General features: G+C 36.3%; 1 protein-coding gene across 7 annotated transcripts in view; it reads right to left on the bottom strand.

The window, feature by feature from the left end:
• The window catches only part of LOC149794094 (phosphatidylinositol 4-phosphate 5-kinase type-1 alpha-like), a 153,930-nt gene extending 142,324 nt beyond the window's left edge, over positions 1-11,606 (bottom strand). For all 7 annotated transcript variants that reach the window (XM_089968053.1, XM_089968052.1, XM_089968057.1 and 4 more), the window contains exons 1-3: positions 11,381-11,606; positions 4,687-4,715; positions 2,794-2,919 (exon numbers count right to left, since the gene is read on the bottom strand). In XM_089968053.1, the coding sequence (XP_089824179.1) occupies positions 2,794-2,919; positions 4,687-4,715; positions 11,381-11,417 (192 nt within the window). In that variant the 5' untranslated portion in view covers positions 11,418-11,606. The remainder of the gene's footprint in view (positions 1-2,793; positions 2,920-4,686; positions 4,716-11,380) is intronic.
• Positions 11,607-19,281: the final 7,675 nt, after the last annotated feature.

Below are 19,281 nucleotides of genomic sequence, written 5' to 3'. Positions count from 1 at the left end.
AACACAACTCCAACAACAAGCAGATCTTACTTAAATCTGCACATATTTGGGGGGTTCATATTTTCATGAACTTAATAAAACTTAACTGGTGAATGGTAATAATTAAATATTACATCTATAAATGACAAAATGATGGAAATTATGTCAAAATATCTATTAAAATATATTCATTCTGACTTCGGTTTTATTAAGCATGCATGATGACTTTCAAAATAGTGATCAATATCTGTAATTTAAAAACAACCAATCAGAAAATGGCAACGAGTTTCCTGGCAACATTACACAAACTGACAACTGAATCCTTGTCAGGAAAATCATCAAACAAACAATATAAACAATGAAATCCTTGCTGGATATATATGCAAGTGATAAAAGTGTAAAATCATTCTCTATTTCATTTGTGTGCACATATTTTCTGATGTCAAAATTAGGGAGTAATATCAACTACAGGCGTATATGACTTTTGCTCCTTAAAGTTATTTCCTACATTTTCAATATACAAAGTGCATGACGGATTTCCATGAGATTAAGCACTAGAGGACAGCCACCAGACATTGTGAAAACACACTATTCGAAACAGGCACTTAATCGCTTGCTGCTGTGCCCACATACACTGAATCAAGTGGACAATCCGTAATCCATGATGTATGTACTGTATGATTAATGAAAAGGATATACAGCAGGCATATATTTAACTGGAGTACTTTCATATATACACACACATACACTCTCTCACACAGAGAAAGAAAGTGATAGTGTTGCCATTGTGTACTGACCCAAGACCAAAGCACAAAGTGATAAATGTTTAAAATCAACCAAGTAGGTGGGGCCCCAAGTGGCTAAGTGGTCTAAAGCGCTCTCCGTTACGGATCACTGCCATGTCACATCAGTCTGCGTGGGTCCGAGTCTAGGATTCAGCCAATGTGGGTATGTGAGAAAGCTTGCCAGTAGCTTCTCGTGGGTCGGCGGTTCTTCACAGGGTTTTCCCAGGTTCTTCCTCCACCATTAATACTGGCCGCCATGCATAGCCTATCGTGTGCTGAAAAATGGCGTTAAACCCCACAACAACAACAACCAACTAGGTTGATAAGAGATGATAATAAGTCTGTAAAATGTAAAGATAGGGAAGTACTATTGATAACTATTAATAATGAATGCCTTCTTACGAAAATAAAAAAAGAAATGTGTCCATGTAACACATATGCCCCCCATCTCCATTATGATGCAACTAAAAGGCAAAGTACTAGGTCAAGTATGGACTATAAATGGTGAAAATGAAACCTGGCTCAGAACCGCATAATATAAAGCTCCATATAAAATTAGGTTTTAAGCGAAAGCTTGCCAGTAGCTTCTCGTGGGTCGGTGGTTCTTCCTCCACCATTAATACTGGCCGCCATGCATAGCCTATCATGTGCTGAAAAATGGCATTAAACCCCACAACAACAACAACAACCAACTAGGTTGATAAGAGATGATAATAAGTCTGTAAAAAGTAAAGATAGGGAAGTACTACTAATAATGAATGCCTTCTTATGAAAATAAAAAAGAAATGTGTCCATGTAACACATTTGCCCCCCATCTCCATATGATGCAACTAAAAGGCAAAGTACTAGGTCAAGTATGGACTATAAATGGTGAAAATGAAACCTGGCTCAGAACCGCATAATATAAAGCTCCATATAAAATTAGGTTTTAAGCGAAAGCTTGCCTGTAGCTTCTCGTGGGTCGGTGGTTCTTCCTCCACCATTAATACTGGCCGCCATGCATAGCCTATCGTGTGCTGAAAAATGGCATTAAACCCCACAACAACAACAACAACCAACTAGGTTGATAAGAGATGATAATAAGTCTGTAAAAGGTAAAGATAGGGAAGTACTACTAATAATGAATGCCTTCTTATGAAAATAAAAAAAGAAATGTGTCCATGTAACACATTCGCCCCCCATCTCCATATGATGCAACTAAAAGGCAAAGTACTAGGTCAAGTATGGACTATAAATGGTGAAAATGAAACCTGGCTCAGAACCGCATAATACAAATGGCTCAGAACCGCATAATACAAAGCTCCATATAAAATTAGGTTTTAAGTGAAACAGGAGCCTTAATTCTGTTCGTACAAAACAGTGAAATCAAATTGTACCTACAACTTTTAATGCTGAGCTTCAAACCAAATTTGATTATGTGGAAAACTAAAGGGCAAAGCTCCAAGTAAATTTTATGCTATTACTCCACAAAATCTGGACGGAAAACAACAAAAACTTAAACTGACCTAGATCTCCTAAGTAGAAAGCTTCAACCAAATTTTGGTTTCAGTTCAAAGTCATACCGTGGACACTAGTCTGCAAAATTCAGCAACAAGAAATGAAAATCAGGCTTGCCTCGGTTATCTTTAGGTAAAGTCCAGCGCTGAATCTTTAAAATAGAAACTTAACACTGGCAATAACTGTGCTATATAAATTCCAAAATTGTGATACCTGTCTTGATTCATAAGGTCACTGAGCCATTCCCACCTTCATTCACTCTGTGTTCACCACCCCAATATTAAATTACCTATTTGTGTACTGTATAAGTTACCTCCCTTTCTAGCAAGGGCCTGCCTCCCCATGGTAGACATTTTACTATATAGTATATAGCTGAATTAATTCAAATAAAATTGTGTATTTGTATCAAGTAAAACTAGGTAATATTTGGTGTGATAGAAAGGAAATAATCTTTAAGATACTAAAGAAGTCCATATACAAAATATATGTGCACTATGGACTTGTTTTGAAAGCACAAATCTATTCCATCTACCTTCTTGAAGGTGACTTGGCCCTTTTCATTAACACGCCTGTGTCCAATTTTTCTCTCCTTCTCCCTAAAAGTCTGCCCTGATAGTGTCTTGTTACGTGCACCTTTTGTTGTTTCAGTCATAGATGCCTGCAATATGATATGAAGTTTGGTAACTGGTAATGCGGAATACTGAACAACTTTATGTACTAATATTATATTATGCATAAAAGAAATGTACAATCCAATTTGAATTATTCAACCCTGAATGAAAAGGTCAAAAGTTACATGTACATCAATGATGCACTTTGTACATACATAATCTTATATGTATTCAAATTTAAACTTCTAAGAAATTTAAAAACATTTTTGACTATTAACATCTCAAATGACAGTAACATATATTCTGGATTTTTGTATATAAAGTTATAGACCTACAGAGATTTGTAAACCATGTCAGGGTATTTTCTATATAGTTTAAATTTTTAATTAAAAGATTTTTTAATTAAAGATCTGGTAAATGTATTTTTGACATAAATCTTGTCTATATAATTTAATATCTTTAACAGAAATTGTTTTATCAAAACACCATGCCATGTGTCACAAAACCTATGTACCTAGCTATACACATATAAACATAACATCCTGTGTGAATAAGTTGTCACACGACTGTTAAATATTTGTTATAAAATATATTTACAAATATTCTGAAAGTAAATTCTCACATCAAAATTGATTTCAATCCATTAAGTCCTTTAAAGGGTAGTGACTGCAAACAAAATTAGCAATGGACGGAATGGATGACACAAAAAACTCTAAAGTAAATACCCCTCCACAGATATGGTAGGTGAATAATAAACCAGCTTTCACATTATGTTTTAATGTAGTCAGCTCATAAATATAAGTATAAGCCTAAGTAAACGCAACAGTATTTGAGTGTTGTAAAAGTAGATGGGTTAAATGTTAAAAGTAGGTTTCTAAGCCAGCTGCTATGCAATATTCCTGATGTACACTCTGTCATGGGCAGTGGTGGGAAGATAATCCAAGATAATCCAAGAAATTTAAAATCTACATTTGTCTGAATGTATCCCATCTAGAGCAATGATAAACACATGATATGTTTCCTATGTATAGTTTGTATGGGTAAAAGTATGAACTTGACACCAACCTCATTTTTAAAATTTGTGGGTTTCTCCTATCTACTTATTTAGTGTCAACTCACAGAAAATGCTGAGATGGCTGAGCAGGAATTTTTTCCTTGTTGAGATTGTTTTACTACTTCTAGGTCTCTCATAAAATGCCACATATACAATGAGAAAATTTTATGCCTGAAATACCAAGAGCCCTGGAGTTTTTCGAATATTGTGTAAAACCAACTTCTTGTATTTTTTTTTTATCAGCAACACTTGTAAAATCTCAGATGAAACTAAAAATTTCTTACACAATACTGATATGCACAACTAAAATCACCTGCAATAAAACAAAATTTTGATTTTTTATCCCTCTTTGATGGGCCCCGAGAGGCCGAGTGGTCTAAAGAACTCACTCCGTTATGGATCACTGCCATCTCACCTCTGTCTGTGTGGGTTCAAGTCTTGGATTCGGCCAATGTGGGTATGTAAGAAAGCTTCCCAGTAGCTTCTCATGGGTCAGTGGTTCTTTCTGGGTTCTTCCTCCACCATTAATACTGGCCACCATGTATAGCCTATCGTGTGCTGAAAAATGGTGTTAAACCCTACAACAACAGGATTCCCTCTCCGACAGAGGTTGGTACACCTTTTCCATTCATGCATGTATAGACAAGGATATTATAGTGCCATCACTCTCCTCAAAATGAATGAAGACAGCAACTGACTAGCAAAACTCCCCCTCCATGGCAAATATTTCCCCCAAAACAAATTTTAAAAATTTTCTTACCTCAAGAGTGTCTGCCCTTGACTTTTTATCTATAAAAGAAAAAAAGAAAAATGAAATACAACTGAAAATGTGTCCATGGACCCTAGATGCCCCACTAAAATGCCTGAAAGGACCTAAACACAAACTTTAGCCAAGGTGTGATGAATGGATGGATGGACTGATGGGCAAAGTGGACGCTGTATGCCCCTACCATCATTATGTGGGGCATACAAAGGTTACAGCAGAGCTTGAAACCAGCTAGCCTAAGGCTAGTAAATTTACCAAAGGGCTAGTAAATATTTCAAGATTTTCGCAGTCCTTATGGCACCCAGAATTTTTGCACATGTACTATATAGCCTGACAAGTTACATATGTCACTGATGAATGCCTGTCTTATTAAAATTCAAACACGTTGATATATATAGGCGTGGTTGCCTCTTAAATGTATAATACAAGATTTCCTTTCAACTCCAGCTGAACTGTGAATTCAAAGGTATTTTCTAAGTTTCCATGACGCATATTAATGTAATTCTTGAATAAAAAGAAACAATATTTAGTTCAAAGTCAGCTACAATGGTAATGAATTACGTACATCATTATTCCAATGATTAACTTGTGTAGCCAGCCTTCTTAGAATTTTTTTCCAGGAATATGTGGGCTAATCACTGGGCAATACATTCTTACATAAGATTTACAACAAGTTTGTAAAAGTGGGAATGGGTTTATCATAACAAAATAAAGTTGCAACCCATATCCCACCCACCCATGATCATGATTTTCTAAAACTATGTAAATTATATGTTCATGGTGTTCAGAAGACAATTTAGTTTAATTTTTTTTTAAAAAAATATTTAGAATGGCTGTTGTCTACATTGAAGCTAGTGACCTCTGCTAATGTATTCTCTAAATTGAATTAATGTTGGAAGGGACCAAAACTTCCTAACAAAGGATCATGCAGAAATGCATGATTTAACCGTAAAATGAACTCATAAAAAAATTCAGTGAAACAAAGGAATTAAAGAAGAAAATATTAGTCAATAACAGACTAACGTTGATTAGAAAAACAGATCTCGAATGGTCAAGAGAAGCACAAGAATAATGTTTCCTGCCCCACATTTCAGATGATAATGAAAATCTACAGAAGTTAGCGCACAGCACAGTGTAACTATAGAAATCATTGCAGAAGAATATGGCAGTAACAATTTTAAAATGGTATCAACCTGTTTTTACAAAGATCCAACATTTGTGATTAAAAAAGAATCCAACATTTGTATTAGTTTGAGCATAAAGTATTTAGAAAGTACATTCAAGCTGACTTATACATGTTCTCTTTTGTTGGAGCATCCGGTGCTTTTTAAATATTTGTAAAAGAAAAAGCGGCAAATATTAAATTCTCTTTTCTAATGTAAACTGAATTAAATCTTGCAACACAACTCTTATTCAATGTTGCGACCATGTCATTGTGTGCAGTGATACCTGGATTTGGTAGCTCACCTTTTGTTTTTTTTTAAAAGTTGTTTTGGGGGGCTATATTCCTTAAATGACATTTCTTACCTCTTCCTGGTGATTTAATTAAGAGAATCCAGGATAATTAAGCACTCACTTTGCTTTTTTTTTACCTGCTTTAAGTTAAGTAAATTCTTGTGAAAAATGAACACATCACCTTAGCTAGACCCATTGCTGCACATAGAATCCCAAAGGGCAGGGGACATTGTATACCCATCCCTACAAATCTGGGATGCAAATCATTTTAGAGTTAATAATGAAGGTAAATAATACACATATGTACTAACAGCGCTACACAAATGAGGTAATCTTGATTGCTTCAACAGTTTGCCACTTTAACTTTGTGGTCTGCACTCTACTGTGTTATTTTCCTTGAACACTCCCACTACTGCAATACAAGTTTTATCATATGCTCAAGTAAACATTATCCAGTTAACCTGAAATGAGCTTCACCAAAGAATTTTCCATTCCAGACCTTGGTCTCTCATTTAACTTTAGTGTACACTCATTATCTACCAACATGAATTTTATGGCAAATGCCAAAGTTTTCTGGATTACTTTCCTTTTCAACCTAACAAATCATAAACTACATGGTAAATTGAGTATTTGCAAAAATTAAGGCTCTTTTTCAACCTCAAAATAAATGTAACCTTCCAATGCTGTCATGGTGACTTTAACCTTGAAAATATGTTACACTAACAGACATCTTTCTTTGCATTTAAACTGAGCTGACTATAACAACTTTTAGTGTTTTCCTTGCCAGATGCATTGTTTTAAAATAAATATTCATTATCATCTAACAGTGGTACCACCTTCTGCAATTTTGGAAACTGCTATCACTGAAAGAGACATCAGTGGACATCCATTAATGAAAAGCATATAGTGTCAGATTTGTTTCCGACAAAAAATTGTGCCATGTAGATGTACAGAAATCACGATTTGTGGGGCATGACACACAAATTTTTGTAGGAAATCTGTTAGCCTGCACTCTAAGTGCAACAATGTAGCCCATGTTGGCCTGGCTACAAAGATTATATTGTATCACCAATGATGATTCCAATTCAGATAGTATGACTTACCCAAATGAAGGAAGGGATTCAACAAAGAATGGAAGACTTTATATCCTTGGGTGGAAATTGCTGGGTCAAATAGTAAGATTCCTGTGTTGCTAAATTTTAGTTCAGATTCACTTACTTAACAAAAGGTGAGATGGGAGTAGGATGCGGGCTGGTGTAATTCCTTGGGCACCAATACATTTTTGTTCTCATAGTACCATAGTAGCAGTAGTTGTAGTTGTGATTTTGTTTCTACTTAATAATTTCCAGAAAATGTGACAAGTCAATGTAACTTTTTCCAAGAGAAGCTCTTGTATTTGCACTGATTACTACAAGAAAGAGAAAAATAGTCTGATCTGTGGGTGCTGCCATATTAATTTCTCGTTTATCTTTTCTGTCATCCAAATAAGAAAAAGAGCAATTTATATCACTCAATTTTAACTGTTTTGAACACATCTAAATAGACAGTGCTGTTTATTTTTCTTACACTTACATTTGAAATATTTCTCAAACAATAAACAACAAGTTTACAACTGGAAAGTAAAACATGAAAAATTCAATACTGACACTCTTCTAGACCATGACTGACCACTTTCAGAGTGCAAAATTTGATGATGTTAAATTGGTTTAGCACAATTTAATCAGGTTCTTGGCACGTATCTCAGGAGCCATGTTCTTTTGTTGCTATCTGACATTAATTCAATAAAGAAATTAAACAAACACAATGATGGAAATGAATGAATATATATATATATATATATATATATATATATATATATATATATATATATATATATATATATACTGTGTAAGATATGTTCTGTCATGATTCACATAATGAAGATATTAAGATGCAGGCAGCTTGGTATCTTTTTGCACATCAATTCACAAAATGTTACACTCCATATTTTTCAGACTGTAAAAGGTTATTCTCAGTATTGAACAGGATCAAGAGTGTGGAAAAGAAGATGCTGAATCACCTTGTGACAAAAACATCAGAGTTTGCCTAAAATACCTCAATTTTAATAAGGCAATTAAAATATATGGGGAAGTGAATGTGTGATTTGGATTTTTAAGGTAGCTTTAAAAAAATTTTTTAGTCATATCGCTACGATGTCTGCAATCTAGCAGTTTATAGTGATGTCTTGCACCAGGACATCATGCCGCAGTCATGTAGCATGATGTCACACCCAGTCACATTATACTGACACCAGTCCGACCAGTCCTAACACTAACCTCTTAATGCTGAGTGCCATGCGAGGCAGATGTTAGTACCATTTTTGTAAGTCTTTGGTATGACTCAGCTGGGGATCGAACCCACGACCTCCCCACATCCATGGCGGATGCTCTAACCACTAGGCCACTGGAGCGGGGAAGTGAAGAAATGAAGGATATTACTGAATCTCATATAAAAACAAATGAGCCTGACACTAGAACATGTTGTAACCATGAAAACAAAAAATATACAAATATGTCCTTCTGTTATATTTTGTTGATTTTTTATCTTTTGATGATAACGAATACTGCTTATTATGCATATTTAATTAGTACTGTGTCGGATTTGGCCAATGTCGGTATGTGAGAAAGCTTGCCAGTAGCTTCTCGTGGGTCGGTGGTTCTTTCCGGGTTCTCCCTCCACCATTAATACTGGCCGCCATGTATAGCCTATCGTGTGCTGAAAAATGGCGTTAAACACTAAAACAACAACAACAACTTTTCTTTGACTTGGTTTAAGAAGCTGGACTGTTTTGTTAAAACTGAATTTTAAAGTTTTTCTCTTGGGAAAATCATTAATACATGGAATAGTCAATACCTGTTTGCACATACCAGTCACAGTGTTAACATGTTAACACATTTTATGATGCAAACAAGTCCTTAACCCAAAGTTATCAAAAAAATTAATAGGAAGGTCAATACCTTACATAAGGGAGAGCAAACTGGTCTCAATTTATATCTAATCAGAACTTATTTTACAAGGGTTACAAATTGTTTTGAGGTTTAAAAAAACCCTAAAACAATCAAATTTCAGCTGCTGACAAGAAAAAGGGTATTTGCACAGCTGATAATTTACATATTGCTGCCATGTGCCTGCTCTGTGCAATTGAATGTCTTTAATTCCATCTCTGCATGTCATTGTTGTTCTACGGAAGAAACAGAAATTTTCAATTCAATACTGACAGAACTTTTTTGTTCTTCACTCAGAAAAAACAAACATTATTTATAGTTTGTGCTGACATGAGTTGGCTACCTAAAGTAGTAAGAAATTTCTAAGGTTGTGATCCTTTTGCATGACAGATAAATATATTTCCACTTGACTACAGTGATTTTCTATGTCTGATGACAATATTCTTTAAGCACCATATTGCAGTCAAGAAACTGGACTGTTTTGTTAAAACTGAATTTTAAAGTTTTTCTCTTGGGAAAATCATTAATACATGGAACAGTCAATACCTGTTTGCACATACCAGTCACAGTGCAAATATTCTCAGTGACATTTGGTACATAGCAGCCTTGTGACACTTCTGTTTAACAATGTCAACTTTTGATTTTACTGGATTTTTTTCTTCTTGTCATCTGCATTATATTACATTTTCAGGGTGGGTATGTTAGAAACCATGCCAGTAGCTGCTCATGGGTCGGTGGTTCTTTCCGGGGTTTTCCCCGGGTTCTTCCTCCACCATTAATACTGGCCGCCATGTATAGCATATTGTGTGCTGCAAAATGGCGTTAAACCCTACAACAACAAGATTTTCAGGGTTTGAATCAGATACCCACATCCATGCCCACTATTCTATTTTTATTGTCATGTGGGATTTTATTATCGTGCATGGTTCACAATTGGTCTGTATCATAAGCAGTAATCTGTGACAAGGCAACATCAGCAATCAATCGTAATCACAAGGCTGCTGATGTACAAAGAGAAAAATACAAGACCAAGTAATGTTCCCCTGAGTACTCTTGAAGCTAATTCAGAGCAGGCTTGCAACCATTAACAATGAGACATGTCCGGTAAATAATACAAAAAAAGAGTCTGCCGAACACTAGGCAGTAAGTGTTGATAATGAAATAATTTACACTTTATGAGGAACAGTGCTAAACCCTTTGAAACATGTCTTGCCGACAAAAAGTTGGTTAGCTTCAGTGATTCCATACACTATTCATTAGAATCTGTAATATAGCTGACAATCACAGCTCAATATTTATTTAAACATTGCAGTATATTTTGGATATATTTATTGATTTAAGCAGAATCAAGAGATAGTAATTGTTTTGTTGAAATTATAGGATTGTAAATGCTAACAAATAACGAAAATAAATGCAAATAAGTTGTTTGTACACTTTGGACAAGCGTGAATCAGTGCAATTTGAGAACTTATAGGTCACCAGAAAACTGTTTTACAATACAGCAATCATCAAGTGACTCCTCCCATATCTTTCGCTCCAGAGTCCATTTAGCTTACCATGTTATGTAATTTTTCACACAGGACCAGTTACTGCCATTTTATTTTTTCTTTTACATAGGATTCTTAAAAAAAATCGTGTTCATACTCAAACGTGTCAACTCATGAACAAGCAAGAGACAGTCCTACTGTGTTAGTGTATGCCAGCAATAAATAAATATTTAAAGAGTTTACTATAACAAGATACGCCTTGCCTATTTTTATGCTTTACGGTACTGACACTTGTACACGACAAAGGTTATAGGACACTGTTCTATCAAGTTTTATCCCCCTTCACATTCTGCAATAAACAGCAAACGCCACTAGTATACCCTGCACTCCACCATCAATCCTCATATCATCCCAATATGACCCCACTTCCTGTGGGTGAAATGACTTTGGATGTGAACTGGATCTGGACGTCTGGGAAAACATTTCGAATTTAAAAGCTTTATCAACGTTTTGTCCAAAAATACTTGCTTAGTCACTTTTATTTATCTATGCTTAACCAAATCATCAACAAAACTATCACACCTGAAATTGATATTAATAATGCATGACATTAGAACAATATGCTCAAACACTGTACAAAGTAAACAGCGGCATCAATGAATAATAAATAAATATTTCAATAATGATCGGATAATCAACACAATTTAAGTACTACTTTTAATTCGGAGATAAATATATCAATTAATTATTATAACAACTCACCCGGTCCCTCCATTGCTTCAGCAGTTATCGATGCCATTTTCTTTTACAAAATCCTTTGGCTCTATTATAATAACAATGTCTATTATCGTTACATGGTTAGATGATTTCCATTAAATTGACTCCATCTTCTATGAACGTAAATTTAACAAATCTGCACGAAACTGGGATCATGTAAATCGTTTCTAACACTAAAACAAGGGTGGGATAAACAAACAGCGCAGCCGCACAAAACCGGAACTACTCCCCAGGTGGCGCTATTGCTTTCTTCTTTAGTTTACTACCACGCACATAAGAGTATATATGTATAATAATGTAACATTCATGCAAAGCATCAAATCGCCCGCAACAAAGTGTTGCAGTGACTATACACAATGAAAGATTAACTCCTTCAATTAAACTTGCATATATATCATTAATTAAAATTTAAAAAAAACTATAATCATTTTTTAAATTAATATATTGGCCTAAATCTATTTATTGTATGACAGGGCTTTTATGTTTGGTAGTTTTATTAAAATAATTGATAATCTTTCCAAACCCCCATAAACAACTCCCAAATTTATCAATAGAAGTCGCACCCTCGCACTGACCACTATGTTAATTATAATAAATACTTTATTTTATAAGAGGAACTCGTTTAGTTGTAATATACTATTTATCATTGAGGCCCTCAGGTTAAACAAACTATTGTAAATACCCACAAACAAAAATAAAAATAAAAAAAATATAGTAAGGCATACTCAAATACGGTAAATATAAAAGCACAGAGGGTATGTCATATTTATGAACTGAATAAATTGGTCTACATTTATTTTAATATTTACAACAACAATAATAATTAACCTTCAGAATATGTCGCTGCCCGAATCAGTATAGATCCCTGGGTCATCCAAATCTTGAGATTGAAACATCTCTGGGCCATTTCCGTCAGGTATTGACATAACCTCGGAAGTAGTTGTAGGAATTAATGTGTGTGTGTGTGTGTGTGTGTGTGTGTGTGTGTGTGTGTGTGTGTGTGTGACTTGCCTACAGACTGAAATTCAAAAATAATTTAATGATGATGTAATTAAACAAACGTTTAGTCAGTTGACCTTGGAAAAATGATCTCGGATCTTCTATCGTAATCCAGGCGCAATGGTGAAAGTTTTGACTTTCACTGGTCGTAGAAGACTGTCGTTTTGCTCAGCGTTGTGCGTACCGTCCAGCTTCTTCATTTATCGTTTTGAACAATTTAGCATTTGCCATTAAATGGGACATGGTATTACGCCGATTCTGTCTTAGACTTGCAGACACATCATTCAACAAATACTTGTCTTGCAACCACATGTCCAAGTGTAAACAGTCATAATTTCTAAACTTCTTTCTTGTATAATTTTCTTTCGGCCATCATTAACTACAAACATTGTGGTCTACACCATTATTCACAATCAAAGCTGTGTTGTTGAACTTTCTCTAGCATCATCCACAATCGATGCTGTGTTGTTGAACTTGTTCTTGTATGTCAACGGATTTTTCAAGGTCAGGTCCCAAAGGGCAAGTTTCCATGTTTCTGCTGACTAGTCTATTTTTCAAGTACAAATCCATTTCGTTGAACAAGGAATGCATGAAATGGTTGACAGGAACTATTCTGTGATCGATACTTGTATAGGTACTGTCCATTTTGAGAACGTTGTATGGTACAATTTGTTGTTATTCAGATTGATGTAATTATTCGGTTTGTCCTTTGATTTCAAATTCAGTAGGATTTGGAGTGGTCAAAGAATATACAGGATGAAATTCTACCCGCTCTGATTCTTACATCGTCATCGTCATTGATGACAACAGATTGAGCTCTACTTGGAATATTCGCAAGAGTCTTTATAGGCACACAGTTCTCACCACAGATTTCTAGAAATGTGTTGCTGTAATAAAAACATATTTTAACACATCTGGTTAACCATGTCCTCGTTCTCGAGTTACTCCTTGGTACACATGATACATATGGATAATCGTCTTATAATATATATTTTCCAGGTGTCCGCATCGTGTGCGGGTGGTCGCGGGTTCGAACCTCAACCGAGTTATACCAAAGACTTATAAAAATGGAACTAACAGCATTAAGATGTTAGTGTTAGGACTGGTCGGTCTGGTGTCAGGATAATGTGACGGGGTGGCACATCATGCTACATGTCTGCGGCATGATGCCGCTGTGCTAGACATCACTATAAACTGCCACACTGCAGACATCGTAGTGATATGACTGTAAAAGTTGTTAAATCTACTTTAAAAATCCAAATCACACACACATACGGGGTTTTCCAGGGTTCTTCCTCCACCAGTTATACTGGCCACCATTTATAGCCTATATTGTGATGAAAATGGCGTTAAACCCTAGAACAACAACAACACACACACACACACACACACACACACACACACACGTTAGAAATCCAAATCACACACGCACACACACACGCGCGCGCGCACACACACTGCTACGTCTTTCCTCTTTATAGCAGCTGTGACAACGCTGGAGTCAATGACATTAGAGTACACAAAAATCAAATTCAGTCCTTTGTTTATTCTGATAGCGTGTTTAAAACTTGTGTAGAATAAAAAGCTCGTTATTGTAGATGTCTTTTGATTGCTGTGCTGTGATCGTGTTACATTCAGAACAGCAACTAAACATAGTGTTTTTGCCATCGAAAAAAATCCATTTTGGTTACCATGAGCAATTTGTTGGTACTCGATCGGGACATTTCGCTAAGCTTTCTCCAGTTTCTTGCCAAAACGATGGCTGAAAACTGCTGAAACTGCATCGAAAAGATGTTGAGAACTGAATCAGTATCCTGCAAGAAGTTTCATGTTATATCTTTAATTCGGGCATATCTCAAAGCAATTCAGTCACTAACTCAAACTCTGCAAGTCATGATTAAGTTTCCTCTTTAATGTTTTTTTGTAATCCTGTAAATAAATCTTCCTATGGAATTCTGTGTAGTGCCACATCTTTGTGGGTGGATGTCGTGACATCGAACCACTTCTTAGCTCCGGGTAGCTGATCAATGTCTGACTATATGTACACTTTAAAAGTACTCAACCTTCTTGCAGCACTCAGATAGCACTGGTCAAAACGTCTATGTCGTAGGGGATGTAACTGTCATGCGCTTTTCGCCTGAATCTGTACAAAGTCTCTGTTAATATGCTCACTCAGCTGCAGCGGTAGATTTTCAATGTGATCTTATAAACCTTCCATTGAAAAAGTCCTCATAGGAGAGTCTTATTGCGTGGGGACACAAAGCCCCTCTTTCTAAATATGTTACACACTTCTTCAATAATTTGCTTTTGTTGGCATTCCATTACCGGTGGTTATTCATTTATGGTGCACTGGATACAATTCTTCTTTGCGTCTCACTTGAAATATTGACAAACTCGGTGTAAGTCGAATACGAATCTCCTCCGCATCTAAGGTATCAATCATGAAGATACTATTTTGGACCTATCAAGGGAACGTAGCGACCGCACTGAGACCATCTGGAATGTTCCAGAAAATCTTTAGTCTCAGTCGTGAGGTTGCACACCACAACTGGAACACTATACTGGGCCCCCTAATCCTAAGCAGACAAATAATGATTTGGTTAAAGGTTTGGGAGTTGGTCCTTCCAGATATTTTGATCATTTCCCTTCTGAACATCTGAAGTCATCTTTCCAAATTGCAATAACCAGGCAAAGCTAACAGAAACGTGCTTTCTTTTATGCTTTCTAATTTTTTCCATGAAGTTGTTGTGGTGGTTTGTGAATGCATTAATGAGGTTCATAAATGGGTATACGTAAGTAGAGCCGCAAGATCGTGCTTCGTGGTTCAGGGTACTGCATCACTCTGGTTGCATGGTATAGCACCGCACTCATGTTTATTGAAGTCAGCAGAGGATCCATCACTCGTTCATTGTACCGAATTTATTATTTTCGATTGAAGCTTCTGGCCTCTTTTTATTTCTTTGAAGTTTTTGTTTTACTGGAGACCGGAACCCCTAAGATACCATGTTGTGAATATAAAGTTGCTCTTGTTTCTGGTAGACGATCCGATACACCTTTTCGAAAAGTTCGAGTGACGATTTCATGCTGGGGCAAGCATACAATTTTATGAGGATGCAAGGTTTTACATGAAATTCATGATCTTGACGTGACTTTAAGACTTCTTTTAAGACGTCAATGTTGACTAGTTGACTGGAACGATAGTTAAGTGTCAGTCATTTTCTTCACATTAGGTATGCAGTTGTCGCTGTACTATTAATCATTATCTTGAGGTCTAACACTGGCAAAACTCAAAGTAGTGTCTTCGAGATATTCATGGGATCAAGCTTGTAGCGGTGCTACTGGTGGTGTTGTTGTGACGTTGTACCTTTTTACAAGTTGTCCGCTTTATTTGGCTATCGTTATCTAGAGGGTGATTGGCCCCGGTATTGTTGCCCGGATCGAGCAAATAGTAAAATGATGTGCGAAACTTAAAGATGGAATAAATAGAGATTTGAGCAGATATATATAACATAATGACACTATCCCCCGTACATAGAACAACAAAAATTTAATCAATTACACAAACAACTGGGATAATACATTACATTAGGAAGATACACTTCTTTTTGGAATAAATCTTTCACCGAATTTCAAACACAAATATATTTATATAAATAGCCGATATGTTTTAAATGATAGAATTAGTTCATCATATAATCGAGTGAACGATCGAAGTCATTGCCTTTTACAACTTCATAACCTGCTTATTCCGGTCCACTCCAACACCTGCTTATTCCGGTCCACTCCAACTTCACTACGATGGCTACTCTGGGTCCTTTCGCTTTTTTCCCTTTTCCAACCTCCCTAATGTATCGCCTCTTTTCGGCCCTCAAACTTTGTGTGGGTAGATGGATACGTAAGTACGTAGATGCATAGATACTTGGATCAGTAGGTACGTGGATACACAAGTGGATACATCAGTGGATACGTCAGTGAATATGTCCGTGGAACTATTTCCCCTTGTGCTTTCAAGTTTCGTTCGCTTCTACCGCCAAATTGTGTGCGTTGACTTTTCGGACATCCAGTCCCACTGACAAATGTTTTACGAGAGAATTTCTTCCTAATTCACTCTCAGAGTCCCTTCAATTTTCACACTTGCAGGAAAGATGCAGACTGACTAGATATTTTCGATGAGGGCAATTTAACCCCAAGAATTTTAATATGGGAACCACGCCCTTGATTTAGCGTAACCAATCAGGATTAAATATATTTACCGCCTTTTATAAACAGGCGTCAAAACTGAGGTCAGCATGACTTATAGAATTCCAAACAACATATCTAAAGAAACATTTGCTTCTGACAATTCCGATCTAAAATAGAAGGTAGCCTTCCCTTTTCTAGTCGTCTAACGGTTAAGTAAACGAAGGCTTAGTTAAGAATCACTTCATCTCCCGACATAGACATAAGAAATCATTGCAGTATAGCGATTTAACAAGCACATGTCCCCATAAATCTAATTAATTGCTCTCTGGCCCCGAGTTAATGTGTTCTTCATAGATCGACAGAAATTCGCATCCTTACAAAGCTCCTAAAATTTCGTCCTCGTTCTGTTGGTTGCAGCTTCATGGGCGATCGATGTATGTGCAACTATCGGTGTCAAAGTAAAGAACTCAAATTCCTTGATTTTCTAAGACAGAGCACAATTTGAACGGTCACTGGCTGTCAATTTACCGACAATTCAGCATGACTTTAGCAAACGATCTTCTTCATTTGTTCTGATTAACGTGTTCGAATTATGCTTTCTATGGATCGGATCCTTTTTTGAATTCCCCTTCTCTTCTGAAGTAACACACCAGAAAGGAAAAGCTGCTAGCTTCTTGCTTCCGTTTCAGAAATTTATTGACATAGCATGAAAAAACCGCTGAACTCAATTTGTCGTTCTGCTGATATTTTTCTTTGGTAAGATAATGCCAAATTTCTTATACTTTTAATAATTGGTATACTCGTTAGAGAGCATGAAACAATTCGACACTCACCTACATTCCTGTCAAGGCTCGTTTTTGATCAACATGGCGACAGGCTAGTCATGATTACACATTTCTGCACACGTACGGCATAACGGAAACACCAGTTTTCCGTGGCAATGATGGGTAAAACAGGATGGTAAGCGTTTGTCCGTGGTAAAACTTTAAACTGGATCAAACCTTAGTATTGGCGAATGTGTTCCACGTCAAAGTTTTCTCTCAAAATGTCATGATGACCGATGGGTAATAAATAAATATTCCTGAAATTCGTTAAGCATCTGTGGGTTTTCTAAATCCCAAAGATATTTAGAAAAGGTTCCACTTTTATTTTATATGCAGTTTCTAGAATGCTAGATTCACTTGTTTCCAATTTCACACAAGTAATGGATCCAACGCAATGTTTCAGCCGAATATCGACGGGAGACGAAGAGACAATACAAAGGTGGTATGATGGAGAATTTGTTCTCGCTTACCCATACGCTTTAAAGATTGCAGAAGCTTTCTTCAAGGGATCGATACCTCAGTGAACTAGAAATAATCATTTAAATCTTACACAATAACGTCGTAAGATGTCCATATCAGACCGACAATATTTCACTATTTCTTCTTGGATATCAAAGGGGTCGGAAGAAGGAAGATTTAGTTTGGTACCAAGCGTATAAAGCTTATCATTGTTCTGTTAGAAAATCGTCTGTTTCGTAGTAGCGAACTTAAGGCAAATGCGGAAGCACGACGTGTGGATTAGCTTTGGCACTGAGAAAGTGTTAAAAAAAACTTTAACCATTTGTGTCATTCCATACAATTTATACATTCTGCTCAAAGGCATAGACAAATAACTGATAGAATCTTTAAACTTTACTTATCACACTTTCAGTAAATTATTTTTGCTCAGTTCCTGGTGACCATTGGAAAATCAGTTTCCTGTTTTTAACAATATTCAACAGAAATGTTCTGTCGTTTCCTGAGACATTACGAGCTATCACTTGTAGCATATCGATGACAGTTCCCGTACCGACGTACTTCGCTCCAAGGGTCCTTGAATGCGTCTAAAATCCACGCGGTAAAATCAGAGAGAGTTGAAGAACTCGAAATCCTTTCTTTCGTCGTTCTGGAATCACCATTTGAATAGTGATTTAAAAGGGTTCTTTGAACGTACGTGCCAAAAGCGCGATGAACGACACCAAAATAAAGTTAATCCCAGTTTTGTGAACATTCGAATTGAAAAAGATAAAATCTGTACGTTTCCTATTATTTTTGTTCTGATCGTTATTTATTATACTATCGCGTTCATTGTTATATCTTTGATTGTAAGAATGGTGATAGATGTCGACGACTTGGTCACAAAGTACGACATCTTTTATTTGCTGGACAAACGTGCGACTTTTGCTTATTCGTTCGAACAAGATGTTCACAAGTGGGCCACATTCTCCCTACTATGCACGCCCTTTGCTTTTGCTGGAATGGTTTTATGCGATTTCGCTGGAGTGACAAATCTTCGCTTGCAGGTAGAGTGAATTCGTTCGTTTTCTTCAGGAATGCATGGTCTTGAAGATAAAATCCCACACCATCTCTCCCCACAATGATTATTTTGCTACCGACTTGTAACTTTCTCACATTAGTTTTCCAAGATATCCTGTTATCGCAGCAATGTCATTGAAATGATTTTGGTGATGATAAACGTGAATCCATTTTCCGTCTAGGAAACCCGGTCTTTAATACACGAAAGCTCTGCGAACGACTAGAGGGTACACATTCAACGTATAACGAGGTGCAACAAATCTTGAAATTTTTGCATTTGAGGAACTTCACACACGGTCTCTTTGGAAATGCATGCTCACTGTAAAAGAAGTTCTACTTCTTTTCGTTGTTTGGGTCTCTCATATT

This window comes from Sinohyriopsis cumingii, chromosome 8 (genome assembly GCF_028554795.1).
Source record: "Sinohyriopsis cumingii isolate HCF-2022 chromosome 8, ASM2855479v2, whole genome shotgun sequence".
NCBI classification, from domain to species: domain Eukaryota; kingdom Metazoa; phylum Mollusca; class Bivalvia; order Unionida; family Unionidae; genus Sinohyriopsis; species Sinohyriopsis cumingii.
The sequence above is the reverse complement of the archived record's forward strand: the minus strand, read 5'-3'. Positions and strand labels throughout refer to the sequence as shown.